Below are 21,915 nucleotides of genomic sequence, written 5' to 3'. Positions count from 1 at the left end.
CCATACTACGCCTAGACTATACCCAATGCAGGAATTCATGCGCTCTGACCTATGTTCGACTGCCATAAATAAAGAATGGCTTTTGCGATCGCGTTGTCGGAGACCGGCAGCCGCACTTGTGGAAGCTCATAGCAGCACAGTTAGCGCGTGAAATGCTCAGAGGCGAGTCAATATGGTCGCTTCATCTCGAGCGCCAGGTCCAGGTGATATACTTTCGCGCCGCCAGTGCGGCTCGCTATGGAAGCTCCTCCGGAGGAGTGCCGCTGCCTGTTGTTACGACAACCTCCTTTGAGTTCTCGTGCGTATGTAGCCGGGTATCGCTGATGATAGTTTAAAAACCTGCGTATTTGACCCCGCTCAAGTCGACGATATCGTTAACTAACAGTTACAAGAAACAGGAAAGGGGAGACTTTTGAACCTCGTTTCAGCAGCGCCTTGTGCACTTATGCAGATGGACGGACGGAAACCGAACGGACAATTTACGGTCAAAGAGAGGTGTTAGTGCAGCCGTTAAATGCAGTCCTTCATAGAAACTGTATGCACTCTGCTTCTGCCATTGACTGTAACTGCAGCCTCCCTTTGAAAGTGTGCAACAAAAGAAACGGTGCTTATTTTTCTCTGATCGCGCGGAGGTGGACTAGTAGGTCTCACGTTATTCCTTCAAAACAAGTTCTTTTGTAAAAACTTATTAATGAGGCTAAAAGGCTTCGCGAATATCTTATGATTACAAATGGAATCGGTGGAAGGTGATGGCCCTAAAGCAGAACATGTCCCGCTGCCGTGTGTTGTCTAAATATTTCCCGTTGTGATTTTTCTGCGCTCTATATGCAAAAACAATCGTTCTTTCCTGCAAAGCAGATGACTACATTCAGAACACGTTACTTTTAGACCGTAAAGGAATTTTCAAGGGCTGTCCTCCTAACGTGATGAGGTAGGTGTCAGTCACCGATGTGTATTCGCGAGATGGAGGAGGAGCAGTCGTCGCAAGGAGCACACAAAAACAAGTAGAACGCGAAACCTATGAGCCTGCACCTATTTTGACCGTCACATGAAACTGAAAACTGCAAGACAAACGAAACGGTTGCGCAGTGACGCCACTAGTTCAAAGTGAGTAACAAACTCGCCATAAAAAATAAAATTACATCTGACGCATTACAAAGATAAAAATACAAATAATAACGCGAACTTCCACGATAGAGAGTTATAGCATATCGTTACCGTGTTTACGTTACCTTTTACCGGGCCCGGCTAGCGACATCTGCGCATGCGCCGCCACTTACCGGTCCGCAAACACTTTACGGAATCTTTTTAGCGTTGCGGAGAGTTAGCGTTCGCTGGTAAACAAACATGGCGGCGCCCTGCACGGCCGCTTCGGACCAAATACAGCACCGCCGCCGCGTTCTTCGGCGCCATTTCTCGTTATACATGAAGGCATTCGCTTTTAATTTGCAGACTCTCACCCATACGTCGTGGTTTGAGTAACAACTAGGCCACATTTTTTAGATAATTTTCCGATTATTGAGCAGTTAAGCCTAACTATATGTCGTGTACATAGCCAAATAGCAACGACTACACTGCAGCTCTTCAGTTTTGTGCCCGATTTCATTTTTTCCTTTATTTTCACGATTTTTTCCTAGAAAAAAAAGACCGGTAATTCCATCGCTACATTCATCAGTAATTGCAGAAAATAAAAAGTTTCTCCAGCCCAGAGTTGGCGCGCTTTAATTCACTGTCACTAGATGGCGCCACAGTGATCACATTCAAACACATAAAGAAGCGACGATGCGGCCCTACACGGCAAACAGGTGCCGAGTTGCGCTTTTTTACAGCACTCGCAACACAACGTGCGCTGCGTATGCAAGCTTACTGAGGTGTACGTAGTGAAATTGTCAACTGGCCAGGGCAGGCAAAGGTGCCTAGCTTCAGGGGCACATTTGAAAAGCCGCAGGGTCGGCTGTTAGCTGAAGTGCAGTCGGTACGTCTTTATATGCGCAAAAAAAAAAGATTATTAAAGTGCATGTAGCGTTTCACTTCATAGAAATGATTGCAATGCATCCGTATTTTTGTTTACAATAAAAGCTGGACATCTGCCATCATCATCAGTCGTTTTAGCCTTGCGGTAACTCGTTACGGGAGAGACGGTACGCTAAAACGTCTTCTGGCGTGCGCCGCGCAAACCGGAAAGTCCGGCGTACGGTAACACGGTAACGATATGCTATAACTCTCTAATAAGAAGCGTCTTTACCGCAATGAGGCTCTAAAAAAATGTTGCGGTGACTCAATCCTTCAGAATTTTGCTTCATATATTGTACCTCATGCAGAAAGCCGGATACTGTCACTTCCGTATGGAAATTTCTAAGGCGCCGTGTCAAGACGTTAAAACTGAAAAAAAAAGAACGTCGTTGCCCTGCCTCTTACACAGCGCCTCCCAGCAGAACCAACGCTTGGTCACGACCACACACTGTCCTGCACATTATGGTAGAAGGCAGAGGTGCAAGCTTTATATCGTGTTGAACTCGCATCATCAACGTGAGAAATGCGGCACACACACCTCTGCATCTACAAACACGGTCATTGTTCCAGTCCTTTTCGTGGCGAAGTATTCCTTTTCGCTGAACTCAACCGATTACGCGTGTTACACACACTAGGTCTTGCTGTACCCAGTTGAAATCATGCGCAAAAATGAATAAAGAGAAAGCGGAGCACGAATGTTTCTCACCTTTGTGAATTATGCTTTCCTATGCACGCCTATCTCTTGTGTGTCATTGTTGTTTTTTTTTTTGCAGAGCCTTGATTTGTGCCTTAAAATGTTACTGGGGGGATATGGGAGAGACCCTTTGACATGCAGCGGACGTAATCTGCCGACGATTTTTGGTTGTCTACGTGAGGCTCCTGCCATTGTATGTGAAATGGGGTTCTGTCATTTATGAGTTTTCTTTTTCCTGTGCAGAACTGCTGGATCGTCATGACGTAACTGAGTCATGGAAGCCCCCCAGCGTAGCATGGACACGGGCCAGCAGCCTGCTGTAGTGGCCAGCATGACTCCCGAAGACTGTCCAGCGTCCGGCGCTGAGCGTGGGGACAAATCGGCCGATGGCGGAAGTCCCCCAAGCCAGCAGTTCAAAGAAGATCCGGCTGACGCGTCGGACCAGAGCTCTTCTCTCAGCGATGTAGAAACATTCAACGGCAAGATAGTGTACAACCCGGACGGATCCGCTTTTATCATCGAGACCGCGACCGCGGGGGACTCTGACGGTGTCAGCGACGAGGACTGCAGCTTGGACCTCCCCCACCAAGAAGGCAGCATTGTCGACGGCCCAGGTGTCACACCGCCACCGATCATTCCGCAAGTGGTCAACGCGTTCCACATTTCTCGCAATCCTGCCCTGTACAGCGCCCTATATGGCCAAGCATATAGCCTCTTGCAAGAGAAGAAGAAGGTTCCTGAAGTCCCTATTATGCACAGCTATCGCGTCTTTTCGGTGCGGGACCAGAAGAATAAGGACGAGAAAGGAGCCACGGATGACAGTGCAGGCGACGAGAAGAAAGTCTCTCGACCGCCTGGTTGGAGCGCTCTTTTGAATACGACCCTCCCGCTAATGGAACATCCGTCTGTACCCATTAAGCCTATTCTTATGTGCTTTATCTGCAAGCTGTCTTTCGGTTTCACTAAGTCATTTGTAGGCCACGCGATTGGAGAGCACGGTATCACGTTGACGGACGAGGAGCGCCATATGATGAACCAGAAGAATATCTCGGCCATCATTCAGGGGGTGGGAAAGGACAAAGAGCCCCTGCTGTCCTTTCTCGAGCCCCTTCCTGCACAAGGCGCCGCCGGTGGCCCGTGCGGCAGCGGCAAGTTCCAAGCTAAGAACCCCATCGCCAGCAGCTCATCTTCAAGTTCATTGGCGCCAGCGGAGGCAGGCGTCGGTCCGCTCCTCAGCGCGAACACCAACGGTCCGGAGAATCCGTCGGCGCAAGACGCTCGCCAAAGTCCTCAAGCACCTGTGCTGACGCCGCCCGGCTCTTCGAACGCCAGCCACCGACCGGACGAAACGCTGGCGCCTGAGCTTGAAGACTTGGCGAATATCGAGAAAATCGCCAAGGCAGCCGCAGCTGCTGCTGCCGTCGTTGAAAATCCTCCGGTCGTCACTGCAAGCGCAGAAAAAACGATGCCAGTGGCCCTGCCGGCCGGCAGCGACCCTACGCCACGTACTTCGCCGCCCTCAGCTGAGCGGCCGATGAGCGCTGGCAGCTCGTCCTCTCCGGGCGTGTCGCCCAAGCTTCTGCCACAACCACCGTTTCTGAACGCCTGCGCATCGCCAGTGATGGCCTGCCCGCAACACCCGGACGGCAAGACCAACGGCGTGGAGTGCCCCAAGTGCGACACGGTCCTTGGCTCGTCCCGCTCCCTCGGCGGCCACATGACGATGATGCACTCTCGCAACTCCTGCAAGACGCTCAAATGTCCCAAGTGTAACTGGCACTACAAGTACCAAGAGACGCTTGAGATTCACATGAAGGAGAAGCATCCCGAGAACGAGCTCAACTGCATCTACTGCCTGACTAGCCAGCCGCATCCGCGGCTAGCTCGAGGCGAGACATACACGTGCGGCTACAAGCCATACCGCTGCGAGGTCTGCAATTATTCGACGACCACCAAGGGCAACCTGAGCATCCACATGCAGTCCGACAAGCACATCAACAACATTCAGGAGCTCCAGAACGGCAACTTGCAGGCCACACCCGAGCAGCTCCTCCAGCAGCAGCAGCCGCCGCAGCAGCAGCAGCCTCCGGCTCTTCCGGAGGCCGTCAAGAAGCCCGGGCCAGCGGCCAAACCCAAGGCGACGTGGCGGTGCGACGTGTGCAACTACGAGACAAACGTGGCGCGGAACCTGCGCATCCACATGACCAGCGAGAAGCACACGCACAACATGATGGTCCTGCAGCAGAACGTTAAGCACATGCAACAGCTGAGCGCTCTGCAGCAGGCCCAGGCCCTGGACCCGCTGTTCCAGTTCCACCCGGGCCTCTTGCTGCCCTGCGACGGCCAGCTGCAACCGGAGGCGGCGCTCGCGGACATGGCTTACAACCATGCCTTGCTCATGATGGCCTCCCAGCAGCACCAGCAGCAGCAGGCCCTGGCCGCGGCCGCCGCGGGCTCGCCGCTCGCCTCGCCCACCATGGACATGGAGCACCCGGACCCGACGCTGCGCCTAGAGCTCTCAACCGACGACACGTCGCAGCTGTTCCAATGCTGTGTCTGCGGTTTGTTTTCAGTGGACTCGGTGGAGGCCCTCGGGGCCCACTTCCAGCAGGACCGCACGCGCCAGCGCGAAGACGAAGTCCTCATGGCGGTGGCCGGCAGCTACGTCTGCAAACTTTGTTCCTACAAGACCAACCTGAGGGCCAACTTCCAGCTCCACTGCAAAACGGACAAGCACCTGCAGAGGCTGCAGCACGTGAACCACATAAAGGAGGGCGGCCCGCGCAACGACTGGAAGCTCAAGTACGTCAACGTCAGCAACCCCGTCCAGGTGCGCTGCAATGCGTGCGACTACTACACCAACTCGGTGCACAAGCTCCAGCTGCACGCGGCCAGCGCAAGGCACGACCTGGTGGCCAGGCTCTTCCTCTTCCTCGTGGCAGCCGAGACGAACCTGCGCGGCGACGTGGCGCGACACTACCAGTGCACGGCCTGTGGCTTCCACTCGCGCACCCGCAGCGGCCTCCTGGGGCACGCGCACTCGCTGCGCCACCTGCAGCAGACGCGTGCCAAGGACGATGGCTCGGAGTCCTGGAAGGACACCTTCCTCGTCAAGGAGTACGTGGGCAATGAACACGTCAGCTTCGACGTTGACGTCGGTGAGTTTCTGCCGGCGCAGTTTTCTTGTTTGAGCCACTGCAGAGCCTATAGCGCTCTTTTTGAAAATGCAAGGCTGGCATTACTGTCGTAATTGTGAAGATTAGGAAGTGACATTTGGGTCCACCGTGTTTTTTTGATCAATTCCCTCAAACGAATCAACACCCCTCTTTCGTTATATATGCCTATAGGGGTCAGAACTTTCGGCATTTGTTTTTAAAGTTCGGCGGTGTCTATTTCTGAACGCAGTTTTCGTTTTTTTTTTCTCGGCGAATATTGTTTTTTGTCGCTTCTTGGCTGTGTTTTTTTTTTCTGTGATGGAATGTGGTACACCTGTGTGATCAAGTTAGTTGGAGTATATTTTATACCCCTCTCAGACGGCCGACTCGGAACTCCCTTGGACTTCCTTGACCTAAAGGGAGCGCAAGGTAGTTCCGCCTCGAAGGAGTTGTCGCCGCCTCACACGGCCTGTAACGAGCTTCTCGCAGGATCCGCCAGGGGCCCATTAGGCGCTGTTCATTAAGTACAAGCACATAAAAGAATAACGTTGGAAATAACAGAATTTTTATACTTCTCTTTTTTCTCACAAAATGCAATTGTGACAACGAACATGTTCTCAGCCCAGCGCTTTTGTCCGCTCTGCCGGACACCATGTGCCGCATTGTGCAATGCTTGTGCAATCGATTGCGGCCACTGTGACTCTGCGAATTTTCCGCTCTGACGCTTCGATAGCGGAGGTTGTGCAGATTGCGCTACATGGCATCGAGGAATGCTACACGGCACGAGGTGCGAGCATGCGCGTGACAGATAAAATCAAACTCAATGGTGATGTCAATGCAAGCCATCGAGTGCCTAGTATGAGACTATAGTGCAGTCGCTAGAATTAAACGTAACCAAGCTGGAATACTTATTTTATGCGATAAAAACGAATATAATTACTAGTAAAGATGAAATTATTGAAGAAACACGTTATATACTTACTAGGGAGTAAATCATATTGGAAACCATCTCCCCCTTCGAGGGAGATGGTCGATCTCTTTTCGCTAGGGACTTCCTTAAACTTCCTTCCCCTAAGGACTGCCATGTGACACAGGGCGCATCTCCCTCCTGCTGAAGAATACCTTGGTTGAAAGGAGTTCAGCCGTGCCCGTGTGACAGGGCTATTGCCCCTTTTTGTCAGCACGAGCAGTCGATTTACCATAATTCCGCACAAATGGTCGTACTTAGGCTTCTGCTTGTAAAAGTGCTATCTGCATTAAAAAAAAAAGTAACAGAAGTCGAATGATAAAACCCTCAGGCAAAACACAAGTGCAGGTTTACTTCTAAAACCTCTGTAGCCATTTTTCGTTGGATTGCTGCGCTGGGTTGATCAAGAAGGCGGGACATCGCGTGATTTGCGTGTTGACGGAAGCTATGCAACTTCTAGCTGTATCGTGGCGGTAGCCAGACACATTTTCGTGACGCTTATGCATGATTTGGTGTCTGTGTCCTTACGTTCTGTGGAGAAACCTACTTAACGGGGATTTCGATGCAGGCGAAATGCTAGAGGCCAGTGTACTGTGCGATGTCAGTGCACTTTAAAGAACCCCAGGTGGTCGAAATTATCCGGAGCTCCACTACGGCGTCCCACATAGCCTCAGTCGCTTCGGGACGCTGAACACCATAAAAGAAACAAAATATTGTTTTGATAAAAAAAAAACTGCTGTGTTTTCCGTACGCAAGGTTCGTAAGTTAACAGGGAACATTTCCTCCAAGTATGGACATAACCTGCTCAGTACAAATTTAGAAAATTCACTGTTTTCCCGTGAAAGTGTCCCGCGAGTTGTCACCGGGTGTGCCCTAACATGTCGTTTGCAAATCACAGCACAGTGGCAGCCAGGCATATCGTAGTTTGTTTTTGCCCTCTCTGGCTTGCTGAGACATTTTGTCAAGGCTACTGCAGAAACGCAACGAAAACAATTTAATCCTGGTCTCGTGAGCCGTGAGTGGCAGGCAGAACGAAACTAAGAGATTTAGCGGAATTCTTCACGTGACTTTTGAAGACGAATTTCTTGCCTCTAATTTTCGTAACACCTTGGTTTTATTGCTACCTTGCCCGCTTATTTCCGCGGGATTCCGAGCACGAACGAAGGACGCTGCACAGTTCAAAAACAGAAAAATGAGAGACAGAACTTGCAGGCACTTCCACGGAGTGGCATCACATTGAAGAAGGTGCTAAGTATGGTTTTTAAATAAAGAAAAAACGTGTCAAACGAAACCACAGCGGCTAAAATCTTTCAAGTTGCTTTTCTCAGTTCGTATATTGGGCCAAACTGCTCATTTAGGAGGACTTATTTTATTTTGCATAGCCAGAACTCTCTTTGCAGATGCTTTCTTTGACCAAAATTTTGTGGGGAACAAGCTAAGATACTTATGCTTACTCGTTAGGTTTTTATGGCAAGAAAAACGGAATTTTAAATACCAGTGAGAGTACGGAACTTTAAATTTGGTAATATTCAGAAAACTTTGTCATAAAACAACTATAGACAGTTTTAGTTTCACGTATGTAGAAGATTCACGTACGTAGAGCTCTTATGGGTAAACAGTGCGCATGGGCAGAACGCAAAGGGTCTGCGTGAGTCTCATGGACGTACGTGAGATTCGGGTTCTTACGTTGCGGTCTTTGCGTTGCTTGCGTACGTAGCGTTGGCAACATGGCGGCGCCCTGCCCTCCCGCTTCACAATGATAGCAGCTTCGTCGCTAATCCCTCGACGCGATATCGTGTCCTAAACTGTTGTATTCGCCTCTAGTTTGCCCATTCTTACACTGGCATAAAGTTTCAAGCGACAAATAGCTTTTGTTTTTCAGATATAAAGGCGATTTCCCAGCTGTTAAACCTAGCGAAGCAGCTCTCCAACGCAGTTCGACTGGCTTGGCTTTGACTCGTCTTGTCTTAGAGTGGCTACAGCAGTGTCTGCAACTGTCAGTAGATGGCGCTAGGAAGAACGCGCGGCTAGTGTTCCTGTATAGACCTCCTGCATCTTTGTAAACAAACGAGGTGGCGCTGCAGTCGCTAGCGAGCTCGTGGTAGGCAAAAGGCCAGGAAGTGTCGTCGCGGAGTTGTTGAGCGCGGGTTTTCAAGGCTTGTAGGCGCGTTTTCAGCTTCTGCGAATCACAGCAATGGTTGATGTTTACAGCTTAGTAATTTCTTGAAGTACACCAGCTCGCGTTGGCCACGTGCGGCGTATTCTGAGAAATAGTTCGGCACTGTGTATTGTATATATGGCTAGTAGTAAACAGAAAGCGTTTCTGGCGTTGATTTCTACGCTAGGCATTGAAAAAAAATAGGAAGTTTTTCACACTCTGCTCTAGCCAGAATGATTTTACTTCGGGACAGTAGTGAGAGGATGTGCTGGCGTTCTTTCGGCAGAGCAGACGTGCGCTCACCGTCTGCTGACGTACGTAGGTGTCGTGCTGTGCGAAAAGTGAGGACAGCGTCGTGTCCCCATTCTCCTCTAGCTGTCCCGCTTAAGCGCGGTTTTTATCCGCAGGATCACGCACCAGCCAGGCCGACCTCTCCCCTTGTTAATATTTTTGATTTCTGGAATTATTTTATTTCTTAGCCCTGGGGTGTTCTGTTTCGTGACGAAAAATTATAGCAAAATATTCAGCAGAAATTTATAAAGTACGCTTTCGAGATGCGTGGTCGTCGAAAATTGTGAGGTAAATTCTTTGAGGCTTTCTTTGAGTTCGGGGCCGCATTTTTTTGACCAAAGCGCAACCGAAGGGGCCAAAAACGAGGAAATAAATGTTAAGGTTCGTTTTCTGACCTTTCACATTTTCTGCGATTGGTTTCTCGATAGGTTTCTCGCCCATAAATACCGCATTCGGAAACTGGCTAACAGGCATTGGGCCACGGTAGTAGAGCGCGAAGTCTGGGAGTCGATAGGCACTGCCACTCAATGCACTTAATAGCATGCAAGTTACTGCTTTCATTCACCTGAACTTCAGGATAGTAGGCTGATAATTGCTCAAGGGAAAAAAACATATATGCAGCTGCACACGTACTTATCACCTTGAGCCGGAGTGCACGGGGCGTCGACAGGTTCACTCGCCCCCAAGGAATGCGTTTTTTTATTAATAGCACACCATGTTTTAATGGCGCGTTTTATGACATTTAATGTTTACTTGAAACTGTTTCTTGATATGACGACGTAATTATTTCATTCGAGTAGAAAGAAGTTTGGTAAGTTGTGTCACTCTTGCGCGGTCGCGTTGGTGTGCTTAGAATAGCGTACCTTAAGTGTGCAAAACGCCATATGATTTTTCATTGCATCATGCATGTGTCATGTTTCATGAGGTAGTACATGATCGCGAAGCTTGTTTGGAAAGAAGCAGCCGCAGGCGTGCTACTAACAGACACGTGGCGAGATTGAGAGGGGACGCGGCAATGAAAAGTGCTTTCGTTATTCATGCATGCGATATGTAACTAAACTTGATGCAAATATGAAATTCCTACGATAGTTTCAGTAATTCCTTTTATTTATAGCTATACCTAGTGCAGTTCTGGGTAATTATAATTAACACCGTCGTCAAGTCCACCTAAGGTCTCAAATAATTGAGTAGATAGTGCGCAGTTTTTTTATGCCAGCATGTACACAAATCCCGCTGTACGATGACGCGATTAGTTCTTTTTCTATATGATCAGTACTTATGCATGCATAGTTACATGAAAACGTTTATTACAAGAAATAACTAGCACAGTACTGCACGTGTAGGGAAAAAAATCGAGAGATTTATTACGCTCCTCAACGTCTCAGGAATAGTTTGCGACAAATGGAATCATTTGATTTTCAAGCGAATTACGAAGGTGAGTGATCCAGTCGCAGAAAATGTGAGAGGTCACAAAACGAACCTTAAAGTTTATTCCCTCGTTTATGGCATCTGCGCTTTCGCTTTGGTCAAAGAAATGCGGCACTGAAATCAAAGAAATTACCTCACAATTTTTGACGACCACACTTCTAAAAAGCGTAATTTATAAATTTGTACTCAATATTTTGCTATAATTTTTCGTCACGAAATTAGACTTCAGGGCTAGGAAAGAAAATAATTCTAGAAATCAAAACTTTTCACCAAATCGACCAGCTTAACAAGAGGACAAGTCGGCCTGGCTGGTGCGTGGTCGTGCGGCTAAAACAGCGCTAAGCGAGACAGGAGATCAGGGACACGACGCTGTCCTCACTTCTCGCACAGCGCGACACGTACACGTATGTCAGCAGACGATGAGCGCATGTCTGCTCCGACGAAACAAGACCAGCACTTCCCCTCACTATTGTCCCGAAGTAAAATCATTCCGGCTAGTGCAGAGTGTCAAAACTTGTTTTATTCAATGCCTAGCGCATAAATAAACGGCAGGAACGCTTTCTACATGTTTGCTACTAACCATATATACAATACAGTGGAAAACTATTTCTCTTTATAGGCCGCACGTGGCTAACGCGAGCTCGTGTACTTCAACAAATTACTAAGTTGGAAGCATCGACCATTGGTATGATTCGCAGAAACTGGAAACGCGCCTACAAGCCTTGAAAACCCGCGCTCAACACCTATTCGCGACGACACTCCCCGACCTTTTGCCTACCACGAGCTCGCTAGCGACTGCAGCGCCACCTAGTTTGTTTACAAACATGCAGGAGGTCTATACAGGAAAACTACGCGCGGCGACTGTCGCGCACGTGCAACTAGAAGGGTTTGAAAGGACATGCGCGTATGCTACGTAGACTTCTTATGTCTGCGTACGTGAACTCTGTACGTACGTGACACTAAAACTGCCGTATATCTTCCTGTTACCCTTTACGAGGGGCTTTCCTGGGGTCACCTATGCCGGAAAAAGTTAACGAATTATAAGTATTTTTCAAGTTATAGTTTTCGTCAGCTGACGCTCATTGTGATGCGAATAATGTTTTTCACAGTGAAGCTACAGCATAAAGTTTCGGTCATGTTCTAGTCGCATATGGACACGCACCCCTGAAAATGTCATCAGAATCGGCGCAGCAGTTCCACAGTGTAGTTTACAGCCCCGGGTGACGAGAGTGAACAGCGCTTCGCTGTTTGTTCACTACTGTTCACACTTCTAGGTGTTGCAGCCTCCAGGTCTACAAAGGCATGTAGTGTCGTCAGTAATGCCTAACAAAGGCAAAAAAAGTGCCCCTAGCTTCAGTAGCTTGTTAATTTTCTCACTTGACTTAGTGTAGCTCTTACTCAATAACCAGCTGTAGTCATGAGGTCATGAGAATCGGTCGACGCCATTGGCTGGAGGGCCTCCTTTGAGGGGCATTTGCCGCTTTGTTTTTTAGTTGTATTCAACTATACCTGTGTCATTTGTGTCAAGGTTACTGACATTTTTTAGTAGAAACCGAATTTCGAGGCTTGAATTCGGCGTGCTTTTATCTGTTTCTTTCAGTTTAAACCGAAAAGTTCCACCCGTATTATGTCGCCATGTAAAGCGGAAGCAAAGGTCCTTGTGAACGCAGATTTGGTGAACTGTAATCATAGATCGACAGTTTGCTTACGCTCACGCTTTTCCAGCTTTAGATTTCGTAGTCGGCCTGGCAATAAATTGTGTTCGACCTACTAAAACTGACATCGAATTTTTTTTTCACTTCTTTCAGAGAACAAAGGTACGGAAGCAATGGAAGTGGACCTACCACCCCCAGTGTTGCCTGTGGAAGATCGAGAGTCAGCTAACAAGTCAGGAGGTCCGTCAAGTCCAGGTTCAATGCTCAAGCAAGCCTTACTCGAAAACGCCGCCAAAGCCGAAGCCGCTGCGAGTTCTCATCGCTCCGAGGAAGAGAAAACCAGCGAGAGGCACACATGCAAATTGTGCAACTTCACTGCCAAGAGCCAGACGCTGCTACATGCGCACGTGTCATCTCAGCATTCCTCCCAGCATCAAGCTCAGCGACAGCCTAAGTCGGTGCAGTGTCCGCTCTGCCAGGAGCAGTTCAAGGCGCTAGAAAAAATTGAGTCACACCTCGTTGAGACGCACAACGTGACAACCGAAGGCATGCAGCGACTTCTTGCTCTTGTCGACACGTCTGTTTGGGCCACAACAGCGGCGGCGGCAGTAAAACGTGGAGCGTCATCTGCCACAAAGCAAAACGCGTTGCCAGCAGCAAACGACGATTCTGATAGTGCTGATGCCGACTGCCAGGCGAGTGACTCTGAAAACAGGGACAAAATGATTCTTGACGACTGCTTGTCAATTGAAGACCTCACCTGTGGCGCCTGCGGGAAGAACTTCAGCGTCCTGGAGGAGCTGTTCAGCCACCAGACCGAGACAGGCCACTTGGAACTGAAGCAGACTCCTCGGGGGCCTGGCTACCTATGCTGGAAGAAGGCGTGTAACCAGTATTTCATGACGCCGCAAGCAGTCCAGGTCCACTTCAAAGAGATTCATTCAAGGCGATCACAACAGCAGCAGCATCAGCATCAACTCGCTGTCTCTGAGCGGCACGTGTATAAGTACAGGTGCAATCAATGCAGCTTGGCCTTCAAGACGCTGGAGAAGCTACAGCTCCACTCCCAGTACCATGTCATTCGAGCGGCCACGCAATGCGTGCTGTGCGGGAGAAGCTTCCGCTCTGTCGCTGCGCTCCAAAAACATGTGGAGACGTCGCACATCGATATGACGCCGGAAGAACTGGAGCAGTACAAGACCAGCTTGGTTAACAACCCATTGCTCACCAGTGGGGGCGGCGCAGTGCTGGACCCTCAGACGACTGAACTACTCAAAAAGGAAAGCAACCGCGAAGAAGACGCTGCGGTAGACGAAGAGATGGACACTGACGATGGAGCACAGGTCAATGAAAATGACGGAGGTGTGGAACCTATGGATGCCAGTGTGCCAGGTCTTGAAGGAACTTCTCTAAAGGAACAATTTTTTGAAGATTACATTAATAGTCAAGCTATAGCTGAAGACAGCTACAATGATCCTGGTAGGAAGTACAAGTGCCACCGCTGTAAAGTTGCATTCACGCGTCAGAGCTATCTCACAAGTCACAACAAGACATTGCTTCACCGAAAAGGTGAAAAACTCAGCTACCCCATGGAAAAGTATCTGGACCCTAACCGACCTTATAAGTGCGACATTTGCAAGGAATCGTTTACACAGAAGAACATCCTTCTAGTGCATTATAATTCCGTGTCTCACTTGCACAAGCTGAAGCTGAGTCTCAAAGATGGAAGCAGTCCAGCACCAAGTCTGCCAAGCTCTGCAGTAAATGCTATACCGTTGACTGTTGCGCCTTCTAGCAACTGCAGTAATAGCGTGACATCTCATACAGCCATCGCCCCACCCCAGTCACCGACGTTGTCGCAAGTCATGGCGCACTCTCCTACCAATAACAACAACAACGACTCCGAAAAGAAGCCATTCAAGTGCAACATTTGTAAGGTAGCTTACACTCAAGGCTCTACTTTGGACATACACATGAGGTCTGTGCTTCACCAAACGAGGGCATCAAAGCTTCATGAGCTTGCAATGACTGGCCAGGTGGATTTAAGCTCACCTCTAATAGAGAAGCCTGAATCGGGACTAGCTGTGCAGTCTGAGTCGCCGCAGCCAACTCAACAAAAAAGTTTGTCAGACATGCTTACTCCAAGCAAGCCCTCTCAGCAGTCCTTAGAACTTTCGCAAAAGCAAGCCGAAGCATCTTCTCAAAATCTGTCCCACGGGCATTCAGCGCCTTCAACTCCAGTGCCTGCTAGTACCTCTACCACACCAACCTCACAGGACCATTCGGAGAGCAGCTGTTTGCACCACGTCATCACGTCTACTGTCTCTCATATCGGCCCGCAGCCAGTGCTACTTTCATCGCAAATGGCATCACCACAAGGAATGGTTACGTGCAACCGTTGTAGTGCAATCTTAATGTCACAAGAAGCACTCGTTCAGCATCAACAGCTGTATTGTGTGGCTGCATCAGCTGCCCAGTCGACGTCACCTCTGGTTGTCACGCAGAAGCATTCGATACACAGCCACCATCATCAGCACCACACCCCCCAGCAGATGATGCCAGAGAATCAGCTCAGCAACCCGCAGCTGCAAGCTGCAGCCACAGCGACGCAACAGTTACTTCGTTTGAGATCCCCGTACCCGCGGTCCAAGCCTCCTATGTACAAACACCTCCTAGAAGGTTTTGGCTTCGACGTTGTGATGCAGTTCAACGAGTTTAACCAGAAGCGCATGAAAAGAGACGCGGAGAAGCGAGAACAAATTCTTCAGCAGCAACAGCAGCAGCAACCAAAAGAAGAATTGGACAAGCCGATGTCTCCTAAAGTAGAAGCGGTACAAGTGAAGAAGGAAACAGAAGAAATTGAGCCCGAAAAAGAGAACACGATGCCTGAAATCAACCGCTCGGTGTGCAACATCTGTCAGAAGGAGTTTTCCAGTATCTGGGTGCTGAAGGCTCACAGGGAAGAAGTTCATCATGACATAGTGCCGTTAGACTTCGTGTCCAAGCTTGCAGACGACTTCCGGACGGAGTACGACAAGAAAAATGCGTCGCAGGTTCCCGCAGAGGAGGGTATGCTGGACCTTGCAAGCAGCCAGGCCGCAGGCGGCCAGGCCGATGGGGCGTCGCCGGGTGCATCCGTGGGCGTCTCGACGGTGGGTGTGGGAGGCAACGGTGGCAGCAGTGGTGCTGGTGGCGGCAGCGGAGGTAGCGGCAACACTAACAGCAGCAGCAGCAACACCAACGCTGCAGGCCACTCCCCGCAGCTCCCAACACCTGCCTCGGCAACGCCGCCGGTGTCACTGTCGGTGGCCCCACAAGCGAGCCAGCAGCAGCCAGTGTCCGAAGCGTCCACTGTAACTGCCAACCAGATGGCAGCTCAGCTGCAGTTCAATCAGCTGCTCATGAGCATGGGCCTGGGCATGGGGCTACCGATGGGAATGAACATGCCCTTTGCAGCGGCCATGAACATGCATCCGCCGCTGATCCCTGTGGTCATGCCACCTCATATGGATCCGCTCATTACGTCCGCATTCAACCACCCTATGATGCCAGGGGCTATGGATCCAAGCTTTTTCGCTGCCCAGCAAAAGTTGCTTCAGCAACAGCACCAGCAACTTGCGCAAGCACAGCAGCAAGCTCAACAGCAGAAGCGGGCCCGTACTCGCATCAGCGATGAACAACTGCGCATCTTGCGGGCCTACTTCGATATCAATAACTCTCCAACGGAAGAGCAACTTATGGAGATGTCCGAGAAGTCTGGCCTGCCTCTCAAGGTCATCAAGCACTGGTTCCGCAATACCCTCTTCAAGGAGCGCCAGCGTAACAAGGACTCGCCGTACAACTTCAACAACCCTCCGTCGACCTACCTTAACCTCGAAGAGTACGAGAAGACGGGCGAGGCCAAGGTTATCCCGCTGTCCGAGAAAAACAACAATGCTGAGGACGGCAGCATCTCCGCTGTGAAGCCGGTGCCTCCGTCCGCCGCCAGCAAAGAGGCGCCCTCTGCATCGACGACTACGACGACGACAACGACACCACCGTCTGAAGTTCCGGTCAAGAAGGACTCCATCAGAGAGGAGGCGCGCATTGAGGCTGCCAGCACGGATACGCAAGACAGCGTCGCATCTTCTAACACGACTCAGAACGGGGAGGGTGCCCTTCTAACTCCCAAGGTGGAGGCCCCTACTTTGCAATCTTCGCAGCACAACAGCGGCGGTGGCAGCAGCAGCAGCGGCGGCGGCGGCGGCAAGTCCGAGTTCCTGAGCTCCCTGACGTCTCGGCTGTCCGTGGATCCGCCTCTAGACATGGCGTCTCCGGTGCATCACGGCTTCCTGCTGGGCACGCCGCCACCCCTGCTGGAGCGGTCCTCGAGCACTACGCCCACACCGATGACGTCGACGCCTTCGGCCGGATCTTCCGGGAAGCGGGCCAACCGGACCAGGTTCACAGACTATCAGATAAAGGTGCTTCAGGAGTTCTTTGAGACGAACGCCTACCCCAAGGACGACGACCTCGAGTACCTATCCAAGCTTTTGAACTTGAGTCCGCGCGTCATCGTCGTCTGGTTCCAGAATGCCCGTCAGAAGGCCCGGAAAGTGTACGAGAACCAGCCGCCTTCAGCGCCGGAGGACGACGGCTCGGGGAGGTTCCAGAGGACGCCGGGGCTCAACTACCAGTGCAAGAAATGTTTGCAAGTGTTTCAGCGTTACTACGAGCTTATCAAGCACCAGAAGACTTCCTGTTTCAAGGATGAGAACCCATTGGCTGCTCAGCTCAAAGCTGCTGCCTCTGGTAGTGGCACTGGAACTGGCAGCAGTGGGGGTGGGAGCGGTGACGACCGCAGCCTGGTCGGCGCATCCAACCCATCATCCCCAAGGACTCCAGAGCCGCCCTGTAAAAGCCCACAGAACGGCTCATACCGATGTGACAAGTGCAGTCTGGTGTTTCCGCGGTTTGACCTGTGGCGCGAACATCAAATTGTGCACATAATGAACCCTAACTTGTTTCCAAACTACCCTCCGAACTCTTCTTTCGGCATCCTGCAGTACGAGGGGCAGCAGCAACAACAGCAGATTGCTCTCCCGTCGCCCCAGCAACAGCAGCAGCAGCAGCAGCAGCAGCCGTGGAAGCGGAAACTAGAGGAAGAGCAGCCACTGCAGCTACAGCAGCAGCAGGACAGCAAGGACCTGACAGGGGAGCCACCACGCGATAAGCGGCTCCGGACCACTATCTTGCCAGAGCAGCTCGACTACCTCTACCAGAAGTACCAGATGGAGAGCAACCCAAGCCGCAAGATGCTCGAGAACATTGCGCGCGATGTGGGCCTCAAGAAGCGTGTCGTGCAGGTGTGGTTCCAAAATACGCGGGCGCGAGAACGTAAAGGCCAGTTCAGGGCGCACCAGCAAGTAATCCACAAACGGTGTCCTTTCTGCCGCGCTCTGTTCAAGGCTAGGTCGGCGCTGGAGTCCCACTTAGCGACTCGGCATGCAGACCTTTACAGCAAGGGTGAGCTCAACATTGACTCGTTCCCAGATGGCGACGCGGACTCCAATCCAGGAACACCGACCAGCAGCGCTTCCGAGGAAAGCAAAGCCATTTCGCCGTCTGCGGGTTCGGACCTGGTCCACAGCACCATGAAGAAGTACTACGAAGACTCGCTCAAGAAGTACCTGGACGAGATGACTGGCGCTCCGACGGACCTCAGTGTCAAGCCCAAGGCGAACAAAGCCGACATTAGTGGCGGCGAGGCCCCCCTAGACCTGAGTAAGCCCCTTCGCTTGGACTCGGATAGGTCCGGTGACCACTTGTCGGTCAGCGAAAAGAGCATGGACCTGCGGATCGGCGTCTCCGACGACGCGCGCTCCGAGACCCACTCCGAGTCCACTGACAATATGGATGGCGACGATTCGTATTTCGAGTCTAACCCAACGTCGCCCCTAGGGCTTCACGGCGCAGGGGGGCAGCAACCGTCACGCCCTGTCTCGGGCTCTGGAAAGAGGTTCCGCACCCAAATGACCACCGTGCAGCTGAAGGTTATGAAGTCCATCTTTGCTGACTACAAGACGCCTTCTATGGCTGAATGCGAAATGCTGGGCCGCGAAATCGGACTGCCGAAGCGGGTTGTCCAAGTGTGGTTCCAGAACGCCCGCGCCAAAGAAAAGAAGTCCAAGCTGGCCTTCGCTAAGACCTTCGGCCAGGAGATCGAGCCTCCGAAGCCTCCGGAGGAATGCTCGCTGTGTTCGGTCAAGTACAACCACCAGTTCAGCAACACCTCGATGCAGGACCACCTCTTCTCAAAGCGGCACATTGACGCACTGCGTAACCACATCGACAACATCAAGAAGATGACCGACGACGGCGCTCCCGAACGCGCCGCTGACGCCGACAAGGCACCCAGCCTGGTGCAGCAGCTGCAGATGCTGGGCCAGGGGCTGCCGCCCAGCTTTGCGCTGCCGTCGCCCAAGGAGGACGCCAAGAAGGGCGACGAGCCCAAGAAAGACGACGCTCCGCCGCCGCCGCCCGACTCCCTGGCGCCGTACCTTTACGCGGCGGGCCTCCCCGGCTACTACCCGGCCGCGGCCGGTGTGCCCGGCGCCTTCATCCACCCCACCTTGTTCTCAGGTAGGAACAAGCTATGATCCGGCCCCCTTCCCCGCTATTTATCCGCATCGTATTTATTCGCCCGCTCACCGGAGCCGCCCCCCACCAGTTCCTAGAAGAAGCAGAAACCCGGGTCATGGCTCTCTGCCTGTAGATAGAAGCCCCTGGCGCCTCATTCACTGTCTCGCGCGACCAACTCTCGAGGGACGCTGTCTGTTAATCGCTGGCGATGAGAGAGAGAAAAAAAATGTGTGCACACAGACGACGCTGGCGAAAGATTTGTTTTTCTCGCTGTTTTCTCCTTTGTTACTGTTGTATGTCTTGTGATTCACAACGAATGCATTTATAATTATTACAAGATGGCTATCTTGGGTTGCGTTTATGTGTATAAGTGACTAAGTATAAATATATAAATACTGTTCCTCTGCTTATTGGTACGTTTCTCTTTATACTGAGCGCCTGTTTTCGTCATTTACACACATTACACCGTGCAAGCATTGTTCGGACTGTCGTTATTATAATTATTATTCGTCGAAAGCGTCGTTGGTCTGTACAGTATCGTTGATGACCAGGTGGAAAACGTCACTGTTTTTTCTTTACTGTTGTGGTCATCTGTGGTCATGTCATCTTTCAAATCGACAGCCTTCCTGGCATTGATATTTTTGTTTTAATTATGAGGTGCTTGTCTCAGAAACAACTAGGTAGTGTTATATATACATATTATATAAATATATATATATTCGCTAGCGTCTGACTAAATTGTGTTCTTTGTCTCAAGCGACATGGTTTCAAAAGGTGACAGAATAGTGCATTTATGTACCAAAGTAAGGATGTTCAAGCATGCATTTCATTTAGTTGTCTTCTGTTTACTGCCTATTTTTGTCTCGTGTTTGGCCTGCCTGTACATGACAGACTTCTTTGGCTTGTTCATACATTTAAGTTCAACAAAGTGTTCGTTTTTCTTTTTTTTTTTGCTCCCCTTTAGCCATTTTTGTGTCTGGACACTGTTTAGTGTGGACTGCTCTGTGTGTCATGCTCTAGGAATTGTATACCAAAATCATTCCTCCCCCAAAGATGACTATGCTAGTTTCCCACCCTGTCCCGTCCCCCTTATTATTATTTTTACGTTTGTGTTGCCGGTAGTGACCTTATTCTGTTTTGTACATATATATAAATAAATAATTATATAGCGCAAGTGCCCCCGGAGTAAGGTGTGTTTCTGTGAAAGTTTGCTTGTAAGAAAAGCAAAATAAAGTGTTCTTTTGTTTTTTACATTACAATTGCCTTTGTTTTGTTAATTACGTTTTTACCGCTTGGTTCACTTATGTTTTCAGTTTGCACCCATGATGCACACAAAAAACGGGTAGGGCGCTTTGAACTCGGTGCATTCTCTATTGAGACCCTCAAGATAAAGGAAAAACAAAAAGACTGTCGTCTCACTGCAGGGGAGATACTTAATGACGTTTGGCTGAACTTGAGCTATGAGCGTTCGTCAAAGAAAGCATTGGGAAAGTGTTCTGTTGTTTAGCGTAATAAGTTCATGTACCTTCGCGCGAAATTGTAAGAGTCTAACCAACTGTAGGTTTTCTTTTTGTAACTGGAGCGAGAAAACTGACAGGGTTAATTTATGAAGCTAGTGTTCCTAGGGGTCGAAAGATGTGCTAGCATATAAGTAATCGCCCATAGTGAGGAACGCTCTCTTGCGGTTCTCGTACAGCACTTAATCCGCGGTGCTCCTTTCTCGACATGTTTTGCATCTCTCTCGGAATAGCACAAGAAGAGGTCTCAAAGGTTGCGTGCCATAGGCCCGAGCTGCGTCCGATTGTCTCAGAATGCGAGAACTTGGTTAAAGACCCACCGCAGTTTCACGCATAACAGGAGACAAAACTAATGGGGAGGTTATGTAAGAAAACAGCGGTGCCATTGAAGCTGGTCACTGCAGCTACCTTTTGTAAAGAATATCTTGCTTGAAACAAACACTCTGCAGCCTTTTTTCACAATCGCCTGCGATCTCAAAATGACCTTTCAGGAGATGTAAAGTGAAGATACAAGCAATGTTCGCTGCGTTACTTACGTCAGCAAAAGCATTTTAATGTCTGTTTCTGCTTCTTTCAACTGACGCCAGAGTTCTGCTCAAAGGGCGGGAGAGGCCTCATGCGTGTTCGGGTTCATCGCAACGAAAACTGGACATGTGTCCACGTAAAGAGCTCCACATAGCGCGCAAGGTGCCACAGCATTTTCGTAAAAGCAGAAGGCCTTAGGATGACGAAAAAGCGATGCTGATTGAAATGATACACTTTCTCGAAAGGGGATACAAGGTATTATATCCGCGTGTCCGGCTCGCGATTAGTAAACATGCCCTCTGTCACACGCAAGCTCTGTCTCGAAGAGTGGGATCTCGTGCCGTGATTTACGTTGACAAAAAAAATAACTATAAATAAAACTAAGAGGAGCCTGTTTCTGCGCTTGTTCTAGCGGTAAGGTTAACGTATATTTTCACTTATAAATGTGTAAAGACTCGTGCTAGACTTTGACCATGCCGACTTGTGCTCACCGTCGCACGGGCGGGTATTAAGTGCCACAGTGCTCATAAATCCATTGTTTCTGTGGCATAAGCTTTTTAAGAAGTTTTTCTGAGAATGCTTCGAAGCGGTTCTTCGTTGATGTTACTGTAAATTTCTTCTAGGCTCCAAGCGGGTCCTTGAGAACCTATGAATGTGGAAAAGTTGTTTTCAAGGGCCTTGGAGTCCTGGAATTTGTGCGTCCTTGAAAACTTGAATTTCTAGTGTATTAAAGGGTGTGTCATTTTTCTCTTGTTCAAGAGACCGGAATAGAGAGGAGTGGGTCAGGAAACAAATTCGAGTTCATGATATCTGGTCTGGATTTGAGGAGACAAAATGGTCAACGAAAAAATGTAGTATTTCGACTGGGCAAAGAAAGGCGAGAACAGGATG

General features: G+C 50.0%; 1 protein-coding gene across 5 annotated transcripts in view; it reads left to right on the top strand.

Moving 5' to 3' along the window:
- Positions 1 to 20,235, top strand: part of zfh2 (Zn finger homeodomain 2) — a 253,865-nt gene extending 233,630 nt beyond the window's left edge. For all 5 annotated transcript variants that reach the window (XM_077646983.1, XM_077646985.1, XM_077646984.1 and 2 more), the window contains 2 exons: positions 2,951 to 5,865; positions 12,515 to 20,235. In XM_077646983.1, the coding sequence (XP_077503109.1) occupies positions 2,982 to 5,865; positions 12,515 to 18,999 (9,369 nt within the window). In that variant the 5' untranslated portion in view covers positions 2,951 to 2,981 and the 3' untranslated portion in view covers positions 19,000 to 20,235. The remainder of the gene's footprint in view (positions 1 to 2,950; positions 5,866 to 12,514) is intronic.
- Positions 20,236 to 21,915: the final 1,680 nt, after the last annotated feature.

Source organism: Amblyomma americanum, chromosome 1 (genome assembly GCF_052857255.1).
Source record: "Amblyomma americanum isolate KBUSLIRL-KWMA chromosome 1, ASM5285725v1, whole genome shotgun sequence".
Classification (NCBI taxonomy): domain Eukaryota; kingdom Metazoa; phylum Arthropoda; class Arachnida; order Ixodida; family Ixodidae; genus Amblyomma; species Amblyomma americanum.
The sequence above is the reverse complement of the archived record's forward strand: the minus strand, read 5'-3'. Positions and strand labels throughout refer to the sequence as shown.